The sequence below is a fragment of the Acipenser ruthenus genome, chromosome 5 (assembly GCF_902713425.1).
Source record: "Acipenser ruthenus chromosome 5, fAciRut3.2 maternal haplotype, whole genome shotgun sequence".
In the NCBI taxonomy this organism is placed as follows: domain Eukaryota; kingdom Metazoa; phylum Chordata; class Actinopteri; order Acipenseriformes; family Acipenseridae; genus Acipenser; species Acipenser ruthenus.
In genome coordinates this window covers 85,865,487-85,881,913 of record NC_081193.1, presented here as the reverse complement: position 1 = coordinate 85,881,913, position 16,427 = coordinate 85,865,487, and the positions used below count along the sequence as shown (strand labels likewise).

Sequence of the window (16,427 nt, the reverse complement as noted above, 5' to 3'; positions counted from 1 at the left end):
TCGTAATGCATTTCATAATGCAAACAGATCTTTTTTTTTTTTTTTTGGCTAAACAAATGCTTCTTGGAAAATATTTACATCATCAATGCAAATGCACAAGTCATATCTGGAGGACTAAGTTGAGAATATCAAAGTGTTTTTATTCACAAGCAGGATAACGGATACCTACTGCACCAACTAGCTCTGGAAGACTTTTTAGTTCAAGGGGTGTCATCCTTGAACACATGACACGCGCAGTGTGTATCGGATCTTTACGTAAAGATAAGCAGCCGTGTAATTGTCCATTGAACTGCTGAGGTGCGCAAACATTTTCAGCACCCACACCAGGGCCCCCGAGAGGCTGTAAGTTCTCAGCCTGCAGTTAAATTAAGATAGATTTTTACTATGCAAAGAATCAAGGCGTCCCTGTTGTGAGTAAATAAATACAAACAGTCGTTCTAAAAAGGTCCAATTCCTCATTTGTGCAATACATTATTAAAGAGGTTGAATATGCACTTTAGATTGCTTAGGCCTTCCTTTAATTAGCAGGAAGTGCATCAGGTGAAAGTGGGTTATATATTATTCAGAAGCTTCTTTTCCCACAAATTGCTAACTAGCACAAGCAAAGAACTAATTGAGACTGCGTTAACTGACACAGCAGAGATCAGGGCATCCGCTGGGAAGTTCAAAGCAGATTTTCTCTGGTAACTTGTTTCAATAAGAAGTGTCCCTGGCCTGAACAATGGCTGTGAACCAGTTTCCTCATGATCATTTGTTTAGGCTTGTTGTGATGAATAGCATATTAACGACATATTGCTAGGATTGGATATGAAATTGCTAGGGCTTCAGGGTGTATAATAATACCACAAACTGGTGGAGCCGAGCAGTAGAATCTGACACTATCAATTCACTTTTCAACTGGAGGGAGATGATGTAAAATCTTGCAATTAACAGAATGAATGTGGAACAGTGTTCATGTAAATTAAATTCAACACACTATTGATGTTAATTGCACCAACTACTCTTGAAATTTCCTGCCTGAAAAAAATGAAAAATTATAAACCTAAACTAAACACGAGGGGTCGCTCTTAATCAGAAAACAATACGTTTCTAGATGCATGCGTTAGTCCAAGGATAACTTTTCCACTCCTAGTCTTTGTTCCAGCCGTGTTCTAAATTGTTTAATTGAACCAAATAAACCTCTATCCAGACCCTGAAGTAGTTAATTATATCATTTTACCTGTTATTATTATTATTATTATTATTATTATTATTATTATTATTTCTAGCAAATGGAAATGTGTTTTGAACTGCTTTTATGCTTACAGTACATGGTAAGATGTTTATTATTATTATTATTATTATTATTAATAATAATAATAATAATAATAATAATAATAATAATAATAATAATAATAATAATAATAATAATAATAATAATAATACGTAACAGACTGGAATCCAGTATCAAACAACATATTTTGTATTTTTTCACAATTTAATGAAACAGTAATTAGATAGATGAACAAATATACCCAGTCACTAAATATTAATATGATGAATCTATTAAATGGTCGAGGAAGCAAAGACAAATGCCCACACTAACACCTCACTCTCAACTTGACCATATAAACCAATGACCCTGTAGGCCCCGTATTCAAAAAGAAAATCCTTTTAGAGGGGTCTTGTACTAGTCTAAGTGTCTGAGTTAAGCACACAGTTTTCCAATTGCTATATTCAACCAAGACAATTTTAACCACATAATAGGACTCATGATCCTTCCCTTGCTAATTACCTAAGCACACAATTTGGTGAACGTTTCCAGAGTCATGTGTCACATCTCCCATATTCAAACCAACAATGTCTATATTTTAGAATCTCTAATGACAGTTTCAGTACTATTAAAAAAGTATTTGTCAAGTTTTGTGCTGTTATCTTGAACAAAGAAGACTACACGGTGATCTGATTCAAGCATTCAAAATTCTAAAAGGTATTGACAATGTCGACCCAGGGGACTTTTTCGACCTGAAAAAAGAAACAAGGACCAGGGGTCACAAATGGTGATTAGATAAAGGGGCATTCAAAACAGAAAATAGGAGACACTTTTTTACACAGAGAATTGTGGGAGTCGGGAACAAACTCTCCAGTAATGTTGTTGAAGCTGACACCCTGGGATCCTTCAAGAAGCTGCTTGATGAGATTCTGGGATCAATAAGCTACTAACAACCAAACGAGCAAGATGGGCCGAATGGCCTCCTCTCGTTTGTAACCTTTCTTATGTTCTTATGTTCTTATTTAAAAACATTGGATGGCTGGAGTCTCACCTTCAAGAGTGTGATGTGCTAATCAAGAAAACTACACTAGCACAAGTATGCTAGTCCTAAACAGAATAGAGATGTTCTTGTAGTATAACCATTGTAACTTCCACTGTGGTATCCAATGGTAAAATTAAGTAACTCTGACTGAAAAGTACCACAGGGGATACCATTACGCTAATAGCAGCATTGCCTTGATGAAATGTGCAAGCATAACCAGCAATGGAAACACACAGATATGCAATGAGAAACATGGCACAGTGGTCCTTACACAGTAGCACCGCTGGGGCTTATATATTAAAGGTAGAATGGGTTTAAAAACATATTTTTTTCTTATCTGGTGTGACCAATCTGGTTATTAGTCTCACCTGCAACACCTGTATGCTAAACAAATGCTTCTTGAAACATATTTACATCATGAATGCAAACACAGCAGTCATATGTGGAGGACTAAGTTGAGAAGATCAGAGTGTTTTCTCACAAGCAAGATAACGGACACCTACTGCACCAATGAGCTCTGGAAGATTTACTTGAGGGGATATCAGTCTTGAATGCATAGCAACACATACAGACACAAAATGAAATACATTATGTGGAATTCCTTAAATTACCATTTCGAGCTGCTTATTTCTACTTCTGTATCATTGATTAACATACATTTTCCCTTTTTTATTTTTGCACCAGAACACAAATCATCCTGTTAGTTTGCTCTGTTACACAGCTGAGAGATGTTTACACGAAGCAGCATTGAAATGCAGAATGGCCAGACGTGCCCCAAATTCAATAATGTAACCTTAATTCTGCTCGTTAGCATAATTGTTGGCAGAAATCCAAAACTGTCACTAAACCGACATGAAGGTTCATGCATATGCATATGAGATCTCCCTCCAACCCCCTCCCAAACCAGATGGGCCCCACACACACAGTCACCAGGCAACGAGACTGACTCCCAGCAGGCCAGGTTTGGTTTTATGTGTAAGGACAGTGTGACAGCAGGAACACTTTATGCTCGATAGCTGTATTTTCATCTGGGATTCATAACAAAGTTAAGATGCCCTACCCACCCCCAATGCCCTACCCACCCCAATGTTCTACCCACCCAAGTTCATCTAAGTAATGTGTTATATAGGTTATATATAGTGTGCTTATGTACCCTGCCTGGAAAAGCCACCACTGGATTTAGAAATGATCATGGTGGTTAGCCCAGGGTGACCCATTAAAATAGGTGGTTCCCTGTTTCTATAAAATGATTCAAAATATCCAGTTGCAGTTTAATCTGGTTGGGTATGCTGAGTAGATAAAGGTGTTAGCTAGCTAATGCCTTCATTACTATAATTCAGGATTTTGTCTCGTTTTGGTGTTAATCAAGGGAATTGAAAACACACCAATAAGCTCACAAATGCTCATTGATCTATCAAGAGCCAGCGGGTGTGATTTGAAGGCGTTTTGGGGCAACTTTTTTTGTTTGTTTTCGTTTTAATATCTGTCCCCGAATCCTCTATCATTATATAGCTGTATATTATGTATACATACAAAATGAAGCTTTGTCAGCTAAAACTATCAATGTTTTACAAATGTTGGAAGTGAATTGTTGTGTTCTTAGGAATAGTAAGTTTAGTGTTTTATGAAAGCACATTATCATTCCAATGTTACAGAATAGAAGATTCTAGATAAACCTATCCCAATATTGGGACTTTTATCTTATCTGGCTACAGATGACACTTTAGCAAAAATATTGGTATTAAAATATAAATATATACTAGAAAGAATCAAAACCTGTTGAATAGAAAGTACAAAAAGAATACGAATACAAATCTATACAGCTATCTTTCTAAATTGTAATATGCACCTCCTTCCACAAGAGGGGAACAATCTTCTACTTGCTGGTTTTGTTTTGCTATAGACCTCCCTCCCCCTCTAGTGTGTCGCTTTGCCACTAGACTTCAGTGTTCAACCTAATAACCGGAAATCCGACACAAGGGTCATGAAAGAGTCAGCTGATTTGCACCGTACAGTGAATGTTGGGGCTAATTTTCTCTGCCACCAGGAGGAAAACTGTACATTTGGATACATTGATATTTTGTTTATGCCTTTACATTTCCGCCCACGAGCGAGTTACGATAACAAATTATAACTGTCGTTGATGCATTGCTCACATACACTTGCTGCAGTGCTGAGAATAGAGAATAGACACACTCTATCCAGAGGGAGGCAGACCATCACCCCATAGTCAAAATAAATCGCACTGCAACTAGTGTAATATTAAACGTTTTTTTTTTTTTTTTTTTTTTTTTTCTGATGAGCATCGGTCATAGTGTGATCGCATTCTAAACATGCACGTAATGGCTTTCTTAAGCTGACATTTGGTTTGTTTTATGATACAACGTAATAGTGAACGAAAGGGTTAATGTCAAACCCTACCTGTTTATTCTCGTTATATTTCTTATGGAATACTAGGTGTTGTGTTAAGAAACACGGAATGGCTGCCGATTTGCAAGCGAAGTATCAGAAACTTGCTCAGGAGTATTCAAAGGTGGGTTTCTCTTCTCTTTCAGTCTTTGCTTTTTAAAACATGTTTTAAAGAATCATTAAATTAAATGTGTGTGTGTGTTTAATTATTTTTTGATCAGAGTTGTGTAGTTGGCTACAAATGAAAGGGACGTAGTTTAATGCAATGGCTACGTGTAAAACATTAGGATACAGATTTTCCCCACACTTCTACTGTTGGCGTTTTGTTGCTATTGTCCGAATATGATACTGGAATTCTGTACTCGCAAAATTCTGACCCTGATATACACGATCAATACACATATTAAAACAATACTGAGTAAACTTGTTGTGTTGCTAACGTACTCCATAAACTTTATGCGATAGAACTCCGAACCTGTTATAACAAGTCTAGTATAAATGCATTGGTAAATTACATTGAAAGGTATTCGTGTTTAATCATTGGCTAGCTGCGCTGTGCTGTCATGTGACAATATTAAATATTCATGTCATTGGGCCTTTTCATAATCGTACAACATACAGTCATAATTTCCAGCAGCATTTGCTCGGTAGGGGTGCTGGTCTCTGGAGCCTTGACACGTGTGTTCTTAGTGAAATCAAAATAAATGTAATGCCAGATGTTAGACTTTCTGATGCCACACTGTATGGCGTTTACTGTAATCTGTAAAACTAATATTCCATAGCATCCCCCGACCATTATCCCAGAATGTATTTCTGAATTCCAGAGGGCAGACCATGCAGAGAGCTCCCATGCTATATATGCAGGCCACACTGTATTGATTCTTGGCAAGCTGTCCAGCTTCACAAATTACAGAAGATCCAGGACTGATTTTGACATGAAAGCAGCAAATGGAAGAAGTTCTGGACCAGAGGACATTATATCGGATTTTGCATTTAAAAATGTGAAATCTAAATACAGCATCAAAACATACCACATAAGCCGCTGTAAACAACAAATTGTTACAAAATGCATGAGATTGTCAGTCTATGCTTTGTGAGCACCAGGCACTTCAAGTTCATATTTTGGACGATACAAGAGTTGCCTGAATCCAGATAAATTGCCCAGTGTGCAAAAGAAAAATATCAGTCCAACTCCTGGATGAGCAAAATATAATGATGCACAGATAAGGAAGCATGAAGGTTTGGTTAAATGTTTAGCAGCCGATCCTGGTTGTATGCCCCAGTAAATATAGCCTTTAGAATGCATCATTAACTGAGTTTTGGTTTGTTGTGTGTGTTTTTGATACAATTTGCAATTTTCTAGTTTTCTCCATGTAAAGAATGTTTGAGTGACTCATTGTGGTTAATGTCTGAATGATTGCAAGTTTGTCAGTGTACCGTGCAGAGCTGTGGTTCAACTCAGTGTCATCCTGTTTGCCCGAGGACCTTCTTGTACAAAGCTTTCAGGATCGTTTGTAGGTTTTGAGGGAACACATAAATAGTGGTGAGCGTAGAAGAAAAGAAAAAAAAAAACAAGGCAAACTGCCGGTGAGAGTGACAAAAAAAATACATGAAGAAAGCAGCATTACACTAATGTTCCAGGGGTCTATTTGAATGATCTAAGCTGCAGCAGATCTTAATACTGCCACTCCAGAACTTGCTGTGGACCTCTTTCCATTATTATATTCAGTAATGCTAATGAGAGCGTCTATAAATAACCCCTGAGGAAAAACAGAAGCTGATGTAATATAGAGTTAAAGGTTTCTGTTTAGACCTGTGAAATAAATCCACCAGATTCTATGCTGGCTCTTAACAATTGGAGCAAGTTTGGTTTTATGTTATGTGAAGATAAGGTAAGAAAGTTCTGAAACCCAGGGGGAGTGAAGGACTAGTGCAACTTTAAAGCCCGGTTGATGTGTTTTTGTTTTTTCACAAAGAAAAGAATTGAAGCTATCCTTCATGAATGACACATGCTCATTTTAGTGTCTTGTTTGTACAGCTACAGTAAAGCTGACCTCCAGTATCTGCACTATCCAATGCAGAACATTTTCAAATCTAATGACACTTTCCCCATTGTCTAATGTTAAGCCAGGTTGCCAAGCAAATTTGGTTGCTACAGCAAAGAGCTGTAGACAAGCAAAATATTTATTTTCTGAAAAGCAGAACTAGGGTCCATTACATTTATGATTACAGCAGAATTGTTTAGTGAAATTAAAATTACAATTTAAATGCTATTGTGTTCAATTACAATTAGTTACAATTATACTGTAGTCATTACAATTATAATTACAACTACACTAAAAAGTTACATAAACAACAACACATAAACATGTTTGCTCTATTTTTTCTAAAATACAAAGCAATAATCACAGGTACAAATACAGAAACATACTATATATCACTTTGCAGGAGCAGATAAAGATGAAGGACCAGTCCCTGAGGAAGGTGGAGCAGGAGATGGACAGCCTGACCTTCAGGAACCAGCAGCTGGCCAAGAGGGTGGAGCTGCTGCAGGAGGAGCTGGTCACCACGGAAACCAGAGGGAAAAAGAACAGGGTGAGCCTGCAGGGTGAGGGTGAGCGTGGGCATGGGCACCTGGGAAAGACTGGGGACTAGAGGCCTAAGCTCAGGCCACTTGATTCAAAGGGCTGTCTCTTCAGAATCTACCAACAAGTGTTCTTCCCCCAGTGAGTAATGTAGACATCATGTTCACTCAGTGTCAAATCTGTTTCTTAGTTTCAGATAAATATAAACACACACGTTAATTGAGTCCACAGTGTGTATCTCCCAGAGCATTGCTTGGGTCAGTGTAGCTTGTCTTAATACATTGCATATACCTGCGTTTTACTGTGCGTTCGAGTGGTGTGTTTCTGCAAAATGTGCCATTCCAGGAACACAAAGCAGGTGTCTTAATCAATAAGTATATACATATACTATAGCACAAGACTATCAGCAGAGGCCTGTTGTGTGCTGAGTTTTGTCTGTACAGTATTTGCGCTGTGGGTGAGGCAGGTTTCCTGTGTGTGTTGAAGATAACCCTGCTGCTTGTTTGTTTTCAGATAACCTGCATTAACATTATCTGTGTGCTAAATAAACATAGTAGTGTGGGTGTAAGAAGCAAATGTTGCTGGGTCTTATTTAAAAAAAGAAAAAAAAAAAGAGATTAACCATGCGATTTTTTTTTTTCTTTTCTTTTAGTTTTTTATATTGGATTAGGTTTATGGTACTTTTGCTAAAGGTGTTCATGACATTTTGTTTTGACTGCAGTCTTTATTGAGAGCCGAGGCCTTTTGTGTCAACTGGACTAAACCTACAGGATGTCATCATTTTTAATATTTATATCTCTATCGATGAATGTTGTTTTTAAAACCTTCTGGAGGAGGTTGTAAATATGTGGGGGTTTTATTTATTTATTTATTTATTTATTCATCAGAAAATACAAATCTATATTGCAGACCAATTAGGAACAGGTCTTGGGCTGCAGTGTCTGGCTTCTTTTGAACTTGAGTATTTGGTACAAAATACTGCTGCTTTAGGCAAAAATAGACTTGCTGCGTTGCTAGGCAACAGCAGTGCACATTTCACTGTCCCTGGTCCTCTGGAAAAGCAGAAATTTTAACAGCAGAAAAAACTAAAGGCCAAATTCAAGATAAGACAGGAAATGTGGTGTCTTCCAGTATTAACACTGACTGTTGTGTTTTTTTTTAATTTAATTTTTTTTATTAAAAGGCTTTAAAGAGCCCACAAATTACATGTTCAAGTAAACACAAAGCAAAAAAATAACTTGCATATTTAATTTAGTGGGTGTTTAATGTTTAGTTTAAACAGTTGGTAATAGTAAACTTTTTTTTTTTTTTTTTGCATATAAAGCTGGTGTTCTCTGTCACCCTTCCTGCAGCAGAAGTCCAGTGACTCCCCATCACAGCACAGTCATCAGCACCAGACTGTCTTCGACGAGGACCTGCAGAAGAAAATCGAGGAGAACGAACGCCTCCACATGCAGGTGAGCTGACAGCAGCGTCTGGAAAAGCCACACCTTGCATGCAGGCTTGCACTGGCCCTTCTGCTTAACCCCTTTAAACAAGAGCAAACTTGGTATCTCATTGGGACATACGGTCCATTCCATTGAAATGGCATGTTTTGTTATATCAGACTAATGGCTACATAAGACTAAGCATGGCAAATCATTTTTGATCATCAAAACGTTTTAAGATTGCTAGCTGCAGGGATGGAAATAAGACTCCCATTGCATAGCAGTTTGATCTACTCCTGGTTTCACTATGAGTTTAAGACGACACACCTGAGCTTGTTACCTATACACTGTGGTTGATCAAGATCTTATTAAAACCTGGAATGGGTGCAACTGCTATGTAATATGAGTCTTATTTCTATCCTTGCAGCAGCCTGAAATGAATGACTTATCCGATGTAGCAGGAGTTACATCTTCATTGCTCTCTATTGCTCAAACCCCAGCAATATTATACATCGGAGTTTGAAAAAAAAAAAAATGTATTCAAGAAACTTTTTCCCACCTAATCTGCAGTGTCTGGACCAGATTCAAGCCCTTCATTCTGCGTACACCCTGTTAAACTTTCCTGCAAAGCCCTGTGCTGTGTAGCTGACCCTTCTGTGTCCTAGTTCTTCGAGGCGGATGAGAAGCACAGGCAGATGGGGGTTCTGCTCCGAGAGAGGCTGGAGGTCCTGGAGACGGAGGGAGCACAGCACCAAGCCGAGGTTGATGGGCTGACCCAGAAGTACATGGAGAGCATCGAGAAGCTACAGAACGACAAGACCAGACTGGAGGCAAGACACCCCCTTTCCATTTATTAGTGTTTAGAAAAACAGTGCGTAACTCACCGGATCAGAATCTGCAGATCAGAACGTTTGTCAGCTTAGCTGTTATAGTTTTACCTATTTAGAATGTATGATTGTTTTAAGGTGTGTTTGTGACATTTGGGACATCCCACTTCCATGCTGTACATGTGCCGGACCCTACCCAGGTCTCGACCCGGTGTCACGTGGGTCGGCTACGTGATTTCACACTGCTTTTGAAGAAGCAGGGTCGACCTGGGTGACAGAAGCATACAACGTGTGTAGCAATTCCCTGGAAGCAGCTTGTTGCAGACACTTCCATCCAAGCTTCTCTGGATTAACCGTTTGCCCAAATATTGATTAGAGCAAATGTTTCTTTATCCCTGCTACAATCTGTCTCATGGTGTGTCTCAATCAACAAAAATATGGCTTAACAGAAATGTTCCTTGCAGAACTGAAACCTTCACGCAGGCGGTTTGTTATTTCGTTAGCTTAAGAACGGCCATCATGCATTTTGACACTCTTGACCTAGATCAGAGTGTCGACCTACATCCTGATGTGGGTTGCTGTCAAGCCAGGTACAACCTAGGTACGTGGTTTCACACTACATGGGATTGTGACCTGGGTAGCCAGAACCCGGGTCGGGACCTGGGTAGGAGCGCCAGTGTGAATGGGGCTTAGGATTGCTTGAATGCTTAAGCTGTGCCTCTCAAGCAAGTTTTGTGTTGTGAAAAGGAGAGATGTAAGCAAGGTTGTACATTTTAAATACAAGTCGTGGTCCCTCCAAATGGGCAACAAAAAAAAACCCAGTCCTCCTTCTCATGTATTAGAATGAGTGTGTTTAGTGAACCTCCTATATATTTCTCAGGTAAAATCCCTGACCCTGGAAAGAGAAGCCAAGGAATGCAGACACAGAACCGAGGAATGGTAAAAACAACTTCTGTATTTTCATCTACGAGCATCAGAGCATTTGATTATTGAAAGAAACCAGGTTTCTGGAACTTGTTAGAGGAGGCGCTTTACTCTTTCAGATAAGGTGTGCGCATCATGCCACACAGGATTGCTTTCAGAACATGCTGAATGTTGGTTCCTGTACATTTAATGGGTATCATAAACAATGACAGGAGTTACATCTGATTTTGTGGCGGCTCCCTGAATGCAGGTTCAGGGTTGGAAATAAGACTCCTACTGCATAGCAGTTTACCCACCCCAGGTTTTAATATATGCATGATTAGCCCCAGTGTATAGGTAGCAAGCTCAGGTGTGTCTAATTATTATACTCATAGTAAAACCAGGAATGGGTCAAACTGCTATGCAATGGGAGTCTTATCTCCATCCCTGAGGTTATCCATTGACATTCAGCCTGTTAATTGTTTAACAGCTGTGATACTCCCATCTTTAACCAGGCGCTGTGGTATCTAAGGCAGGCAGTGCTCAGTGGAGGTGAGCTGGCAGAGCTGTGAGGGGAAGCTCTCATGTAGTGCCATTGTTCCTCACTTTTCACGGGTCTGGTACAATTGACCTGTATGAGTAACCAAGCTGGCCAGATTACTACACTGCCACAGATGTGAAAATTATATAGCTATCATTTCCACTGCAAACGCAGGGTGTTGATGTCTCACTAAAACGACCTTGTGATACCAGCTGCCCCTGACCAGCCCCATCCCTAAGATCCTAATGACAACACTGCCTTGTCTGCCTTCTCTGTGCTGCAAACTGAAACATGTTGCTTTCTGTCTTCACAGTCAGCAGCAGCTAAAGAAATGTCACACTGAGCTGAACAGCCGCTTGGGTCAGGCTACCAGCGTCGTTCAAGAGAAAGTTCCCTTTAATGACACAAGTAAGTCTTTGAGAGTAAGTCTTTTACCGTTACAAGTATTTTCTTTCTAACTGACAACTGACTGGAGACCTGGAAAAACTTGTTGACCCACATTTATTTTTCTTTAGATAACCTATTCTTGATTCATTTTAACATTTAAATACAGTTATTTGAAAACTGAAAAGTTTGTGGGGTTAGCGAGTTTATCCACCAGATGTTTTTTTTTAATTTTTCAAAATGCATGTCTGGTAATTTTATGCAAAATCCTTGAATCTGAAATTGAGGGATATCAAGTTTTTTTTTCAGGACACCCCCTCAATTTGCCTTTAACTTTGCATTTGCACTGCATGTTTGAACGCATGGATGCCTATAGAAGTAGAATACTGTATTTCCTATAAGAATTTGGTTTGTTTCCCCTGCATATGTAGTTCCCTTTTTAAGATATGTAACTTTATCCCTTGTTTGTTTTACTCCCCGGTGAAAGTCGACCCAGATTTAATGCAGTAACATGTTTTCTGTGCCTTCTATTTTCATTTGTGTAAAACACCATCTGGCTCTTAATCTAATGAAAATATACAGGCCTATCACTGTGCTGTTGGTGGGTTGTTACATTTAAGTGACCTACATAAATAATTAGTCCTATTCCAAAAGTTAAACAGAGTTTGGGGAGGGCTGTGTAACTCTGACTAGCATTGATGCCAGGTCTGCTCCCTAGCTTTTAAGGTCGCTCAGGCCTTGTTGTAGGTCTGCAGTGAGAATTACTTTGTCTACTTTTAATTCGAGTTTACATATTTATATCATCGGTACTGCTCAGGGGTTTTTTATACTTTGGCACACGGACAATCTCTTCTGTGCTTACTGCTTAAGCTAAGGTACAATATAAAAGAAACTAATTCAAGTAAAGAAATGTTTCAGCCTGCGGCTCATTACTGGGGTAGAGGTGTGAGGGGTGGAAAGGGTGCACTGAAAAAAGGCACTAACTGAAACATTTTTGTTCTTGACTTACTCAAGTTTCTTAACATGGAGTTTTGTAGATGTGGATGATTTCCAACTGAAGCTGCTTTGTAACTGGAGACATGTTCTACAGTCGCACTGATGTTGGCTTCAATTATTACTTATTCAAGTTGTACACAAGGCTACCTTGGTGTTATCAATTGATTTCCATGATGTGAACTAAGATGTGGATACATAGGTTAAATATATATGACAAAAAATAAATGAAAGAGAAAAAAGCATACTGTAGTTTCCTACAAAAAGACCACCACCACTCCACACCACCTTGGTTGATAGAAATGTCAAATAAATTGTGTTAATCTGAAACGGCAAGCTGTAGTAAAGTGCTTTTATTTTTTATTTTACAAGAACATTGGCACTATAACACACTGAATGTCCCACCTCACAACAGAAGACATCAGGTTAGTAAACTGTTTAGGGTATTTACTGGTAAGAGGGGTGGTTATTGTGCTGGGTCAGAACAGAGTCCTCCATACACTAAATGCACTGTTTGTGATGTATTTTAATGAGAAACACAATTCAGCCACAAGGTGGCACTATAAAGGGAGAAAGGGGATTGAAGTTAGAAGCTTAACTTCACAACCAGTAGCAGTGCATTTGACAGGCATTTAAAAGTGGAAGGAGATACTATTGAATCAATGCTGTAGATAAATATCTTTAAAATGCCCCAGATGGTGAAGTGAATTGTAAAAGTTGTCAGTTTCACAGAAGTGACTGTTATTTTATGAACCCATAGCTGAAAGCAAGGCATATTGTTGGACAGACATTAATGTTCATTCAGGACCTCGTGGCTGCATTGCTGAACTTTCACACCTACACAGAGCAGAGGGTTCAGATCTACCCCATTGACTCAGCCACGGATACAATATCACCTTTAAACCAAAAGGTAGGACAACAGACAGTCATATTGCCTTAACCCTTTTAATGCATGAAATGTTAACAAACAGCTGAAGAAAGTAGTTTTGGACACACAATAAATATGTGTCATTGAAATGATTTCAGTTTTTTGCCATTGCTTTATATGGGGAAAAATGGCAACCTCATATGAAGTCATCATGCATTTGCGTCTTCCATATGTCCACATACAGACAAGAAGAGAGTCTTTTTTTTATATATCCGTCCCCATATGTGGTTGCCATGCAGGAAAGGGTTAAAAAGAAGGATTGTTTAAGCACCCAATAACGGAATGCTTTTTGTTGTAGGACACTGATTAAAACTCAGAAGACTAGCTGTGTAATACAGCTACCTTTTTAAAGTTTTCATTTTGTTAGATGTATTTGTTTATATGAATTATTAATTCTGCGTGCGGTACATCAACCCTTGCATGTGCTGGCGTTCTACAGACAGATAGCATCTCATTATAGATCCAAAAAAGTTTCTCCTTTCTTCTCTAGTTTTCTCAGTATCTTCATGAAAACGCAGCCTATGTGCGCCCTCTGGAGGAAGGCATGCTGCACTTGTCTGACAGTATTACGGAGGACACTGTAACTACATTGGTAAGCGGCCATTCGTTGCACTGATGCACTTCACTAGTCATCCTGTTGTTTCACCAGCTGGATAACTGATGGTGTGTTCTCTCAGTTCTTTCAAGGAAACAACTGTGAAACTAAAAGAATTTTCAAATCATTTCACATCATATACCTGCTTCCTACAGAAGATTCTTCCCTGTCAGTTGAAAAGGTATTTCTCTTTTTGCATCTCCCACACACAACATGTGAAATGAATCAGTAATCCGCTGGCATGAACGCAATATATATTTGCATTGCAGTGCTGGATGTCAAATACATGTTAGAAAAAAATATTGGCATGAAAACTGAAAGGAAAAAATATTACATTTCTTACTTGTGTAATGTGTCCTGTACGATTCTCTGTTGCTGTTTCTGCTTAGATTATTATTTGCCATGCTTACCAACTATTCCAACAAAAAATGCTTCTGAAAAGGCTCTTGAAGACAGATTTTGTATATCAGCGTTGTGCTGTGCACTGAAACTCATGGATGATTGTACACTGAATCCTACGCTACACAGATAAGCTCAGGAGACTTTTCAGAAACATTGTTATACTGGAATAGTTAGTAAGCATGAGATTTCACTGATGAGGTTGTGCAGTTCTTCATCTGTGTAGTCCCTCTCAGCATTCATCTCTCTTCTTTGTTGCCTCCTGTGCAGTCTGGAGGAGGAGTGCGAGTCCTCTCTTTGCACGTCCTCTTTAAAAACAAAAAACACGGAACTGCACAGCGACGTTAAAAAGATGACCTCTGTGTTTGAAAAACTGCAGAATTATATCGGCCTCCTTGCTTTACCGAGTGAGTAGTTTTTTGGGGGCTGGGTTACTCTTCTGTTTTCTTTGCAAGAGAGTTTTGTTTTTGATTTGTAAAACAATCATCTCAGTTAACAAAAAGAGTGGCGTACACCTCCCATCAGATCTGTAAATACACATGTAGAGCTTTTGGATTTCTCTGTCTACTGCCAGCTTCTGATACTGCCACTACTTTGTGCTAAAGAATGCCCTTTGCAAGTTTCATCACAATAGGGTAAGTGGTTCTCTAGATATGTGAACGGTTCTAAAGTGTGACGTCTGTCCATGTGGCCGGCTCCTCAATAGCCCATAATATTGACTGTTTCTTATGTCCAGCTTGTTCCCCTGACTGTGAACAGAAACGTCATGTGGCTTTTTTTCTGTCACTGTGTTTTAGGTACCAAACCTGAGGCAATCCTTCAGGCCAACTCCAGTGCTGTGTTCACACAACTGGCAGCTTGTCTCCACGGGCTCGAGGGTGTCATGAAAGGTAAACTTTGAATGCCTGTGACCCATGGGGGTACTGTAGTCCTTGAATGTGGTTATCTAAGGTTTGATGTCTTTTTCTTCCAGAATGTGTCCAACTGAATTTATAATCACCCTTGCTGTACTGTATAGCCCTACAAACAATAAATGGTGTATCTAGTCTAGTGGTTCTTAAGACAAAGGAACACTTAAGTAGTGGTCACACTGTGTACATAAATGTAGTTAAACCAATAGGAGGAATCTGAATACAACCCCAGATCATGACAACAGTCTTCTGTGTGTGGCTGCACAGAATCACCCTGGTGGTTGCATTTGAGGAACTGATTTGGTCCAATTGCTGTGTGACAGTGGGAGGCTTAGAAAAGCCTACCCCATTCACTTCATAGCTGATTAAATATCAAGAGGGATTTTGTGAAGAAAAAAAAGAGGATTGTTTACTGTAACTGCTTTGAATTAAAAATACAAAAATAAAAAGCTGGCACAAGCAGGCCTGACAGTGCTATTCAAACTGCTTTAAATTAAAATCTAATCTGTGTGGAAAAGAACAGCAATTCAAATCGGTCCTACCTTAAGCCTAACACTGCCCCCGGGAGCCGGCTATTGTTAGCAGTGTGTTCAAATGAAAGCTCTTCTGGGCAGCAAGTTGCCAAGGTACAGTATCGGTAGCTTTCTCTTCAGAGGCAGCTTTGTAACAGAGCAGCATGATGAAGCCCAGCTCTGTAATTGAAAGCCGCCAGTTGCCACAACCCCCTGTGGGCTGCTGATTGGAAACAGAAGCGTCAGGCTTTGTATTGCAATACAGAAATATATAACCAGCCAGGGCTCTGGCAAGGCATGTCGAGAGCTCTGGGAGTCTTGCTTTGTGCTCGGTTTTCAAAGCTTTTTTGTTTGTGTGGGTATTGCAACACTTAAGGTAATGGTATTCTGACTGGAGGAACACATTGATCAGGAAGGGTACTATAAGCAGTGCAGATAAATTAATATTTAATGGACTTTGAAATACATGCATGCCAAAAAAAAAAAAAAAAAGCAAACTGACCTGGAACACAAGGTGGTGGTGTGCGTGTTGAAGTATGAACAGCCTATATGTGTGCGTGTTGAGATATGAACAGCTTTTATGTGTGCGTGTTGAGATATGAACAGTCTTTATGGGTGCGTGTTGAGATATGAACAGTCTTTATGGGTGCGTGTTGAGATGTGAACAGGCTATACGTGTGCGTGTTGAGATATGAACAGGCTATATATTGCAAAAATGT

The 16,427-nt window shown here is 39.2% G+C and overlaps 1 protein-coding gene across 1 annotated transcript in view; it reads left to right on the top strand.

The window, feature by feature from the left end:
* Positions 1 to 4,270: 4,270 nt before the first annotated feature.
* Positions 4,271 to 16,427, top strand: part of LOC117402857 (protein phosphatase 1 regulatory subunit 21-like) — a 28,074-nt gene continuing 15,917 nt past the window's right edge. Inside the window, exons 1-12 of the mRNA XM_059024697.1 lie at positions 4,271 to 4,827; positions 7,152 to 7,298; positions 8,644 to 8,745; positions 9,381 to 9,545; positions 10,423 to 10,481; positions 11,300 to 11,394; positions 12,736 to 12,788; positions 13,124 to 13,273; positions 13,782 to 13,883; positions 13,979 to 14,067; positions 14,556 to 14,692; positions 15,083 to 15,175. Coding sequence (XP_058880680.1) covers positions 4,702 to 4,827; positions 7,152 to 7,298; positions 8,644 to 8,745; positions 9,381 to 9,545; positions 10,423 to 10,481; positions 11,300 to 11,394; positions 12,736 to 12,788; positions 13,124 to 13,273; positions 13,782 to 13,883; positions 13,979 to 14,067; positions 14,556 to 14,692; positions 15,083 to 15,175 — 1,318 coding nt within the window. The 5' untranslated portion in view covers positions 4,271 to 4,701. The remainder of the gene's footprint in view (positions 4,828 to 7,151; positions 7,299 to 8,643; positions 8,746 to 9,380; positions 9,546 to 10,422; positions 10,482 to 11,299; positions 11,395 to 12,735; positions 12,789 to 13,123; positions 13,274 to 13,781; positions 13,884 to 13,978; positions 14,068 to 14,555; positions 14,693 to 15,082; positions 15,176 to 16,427) is intronic.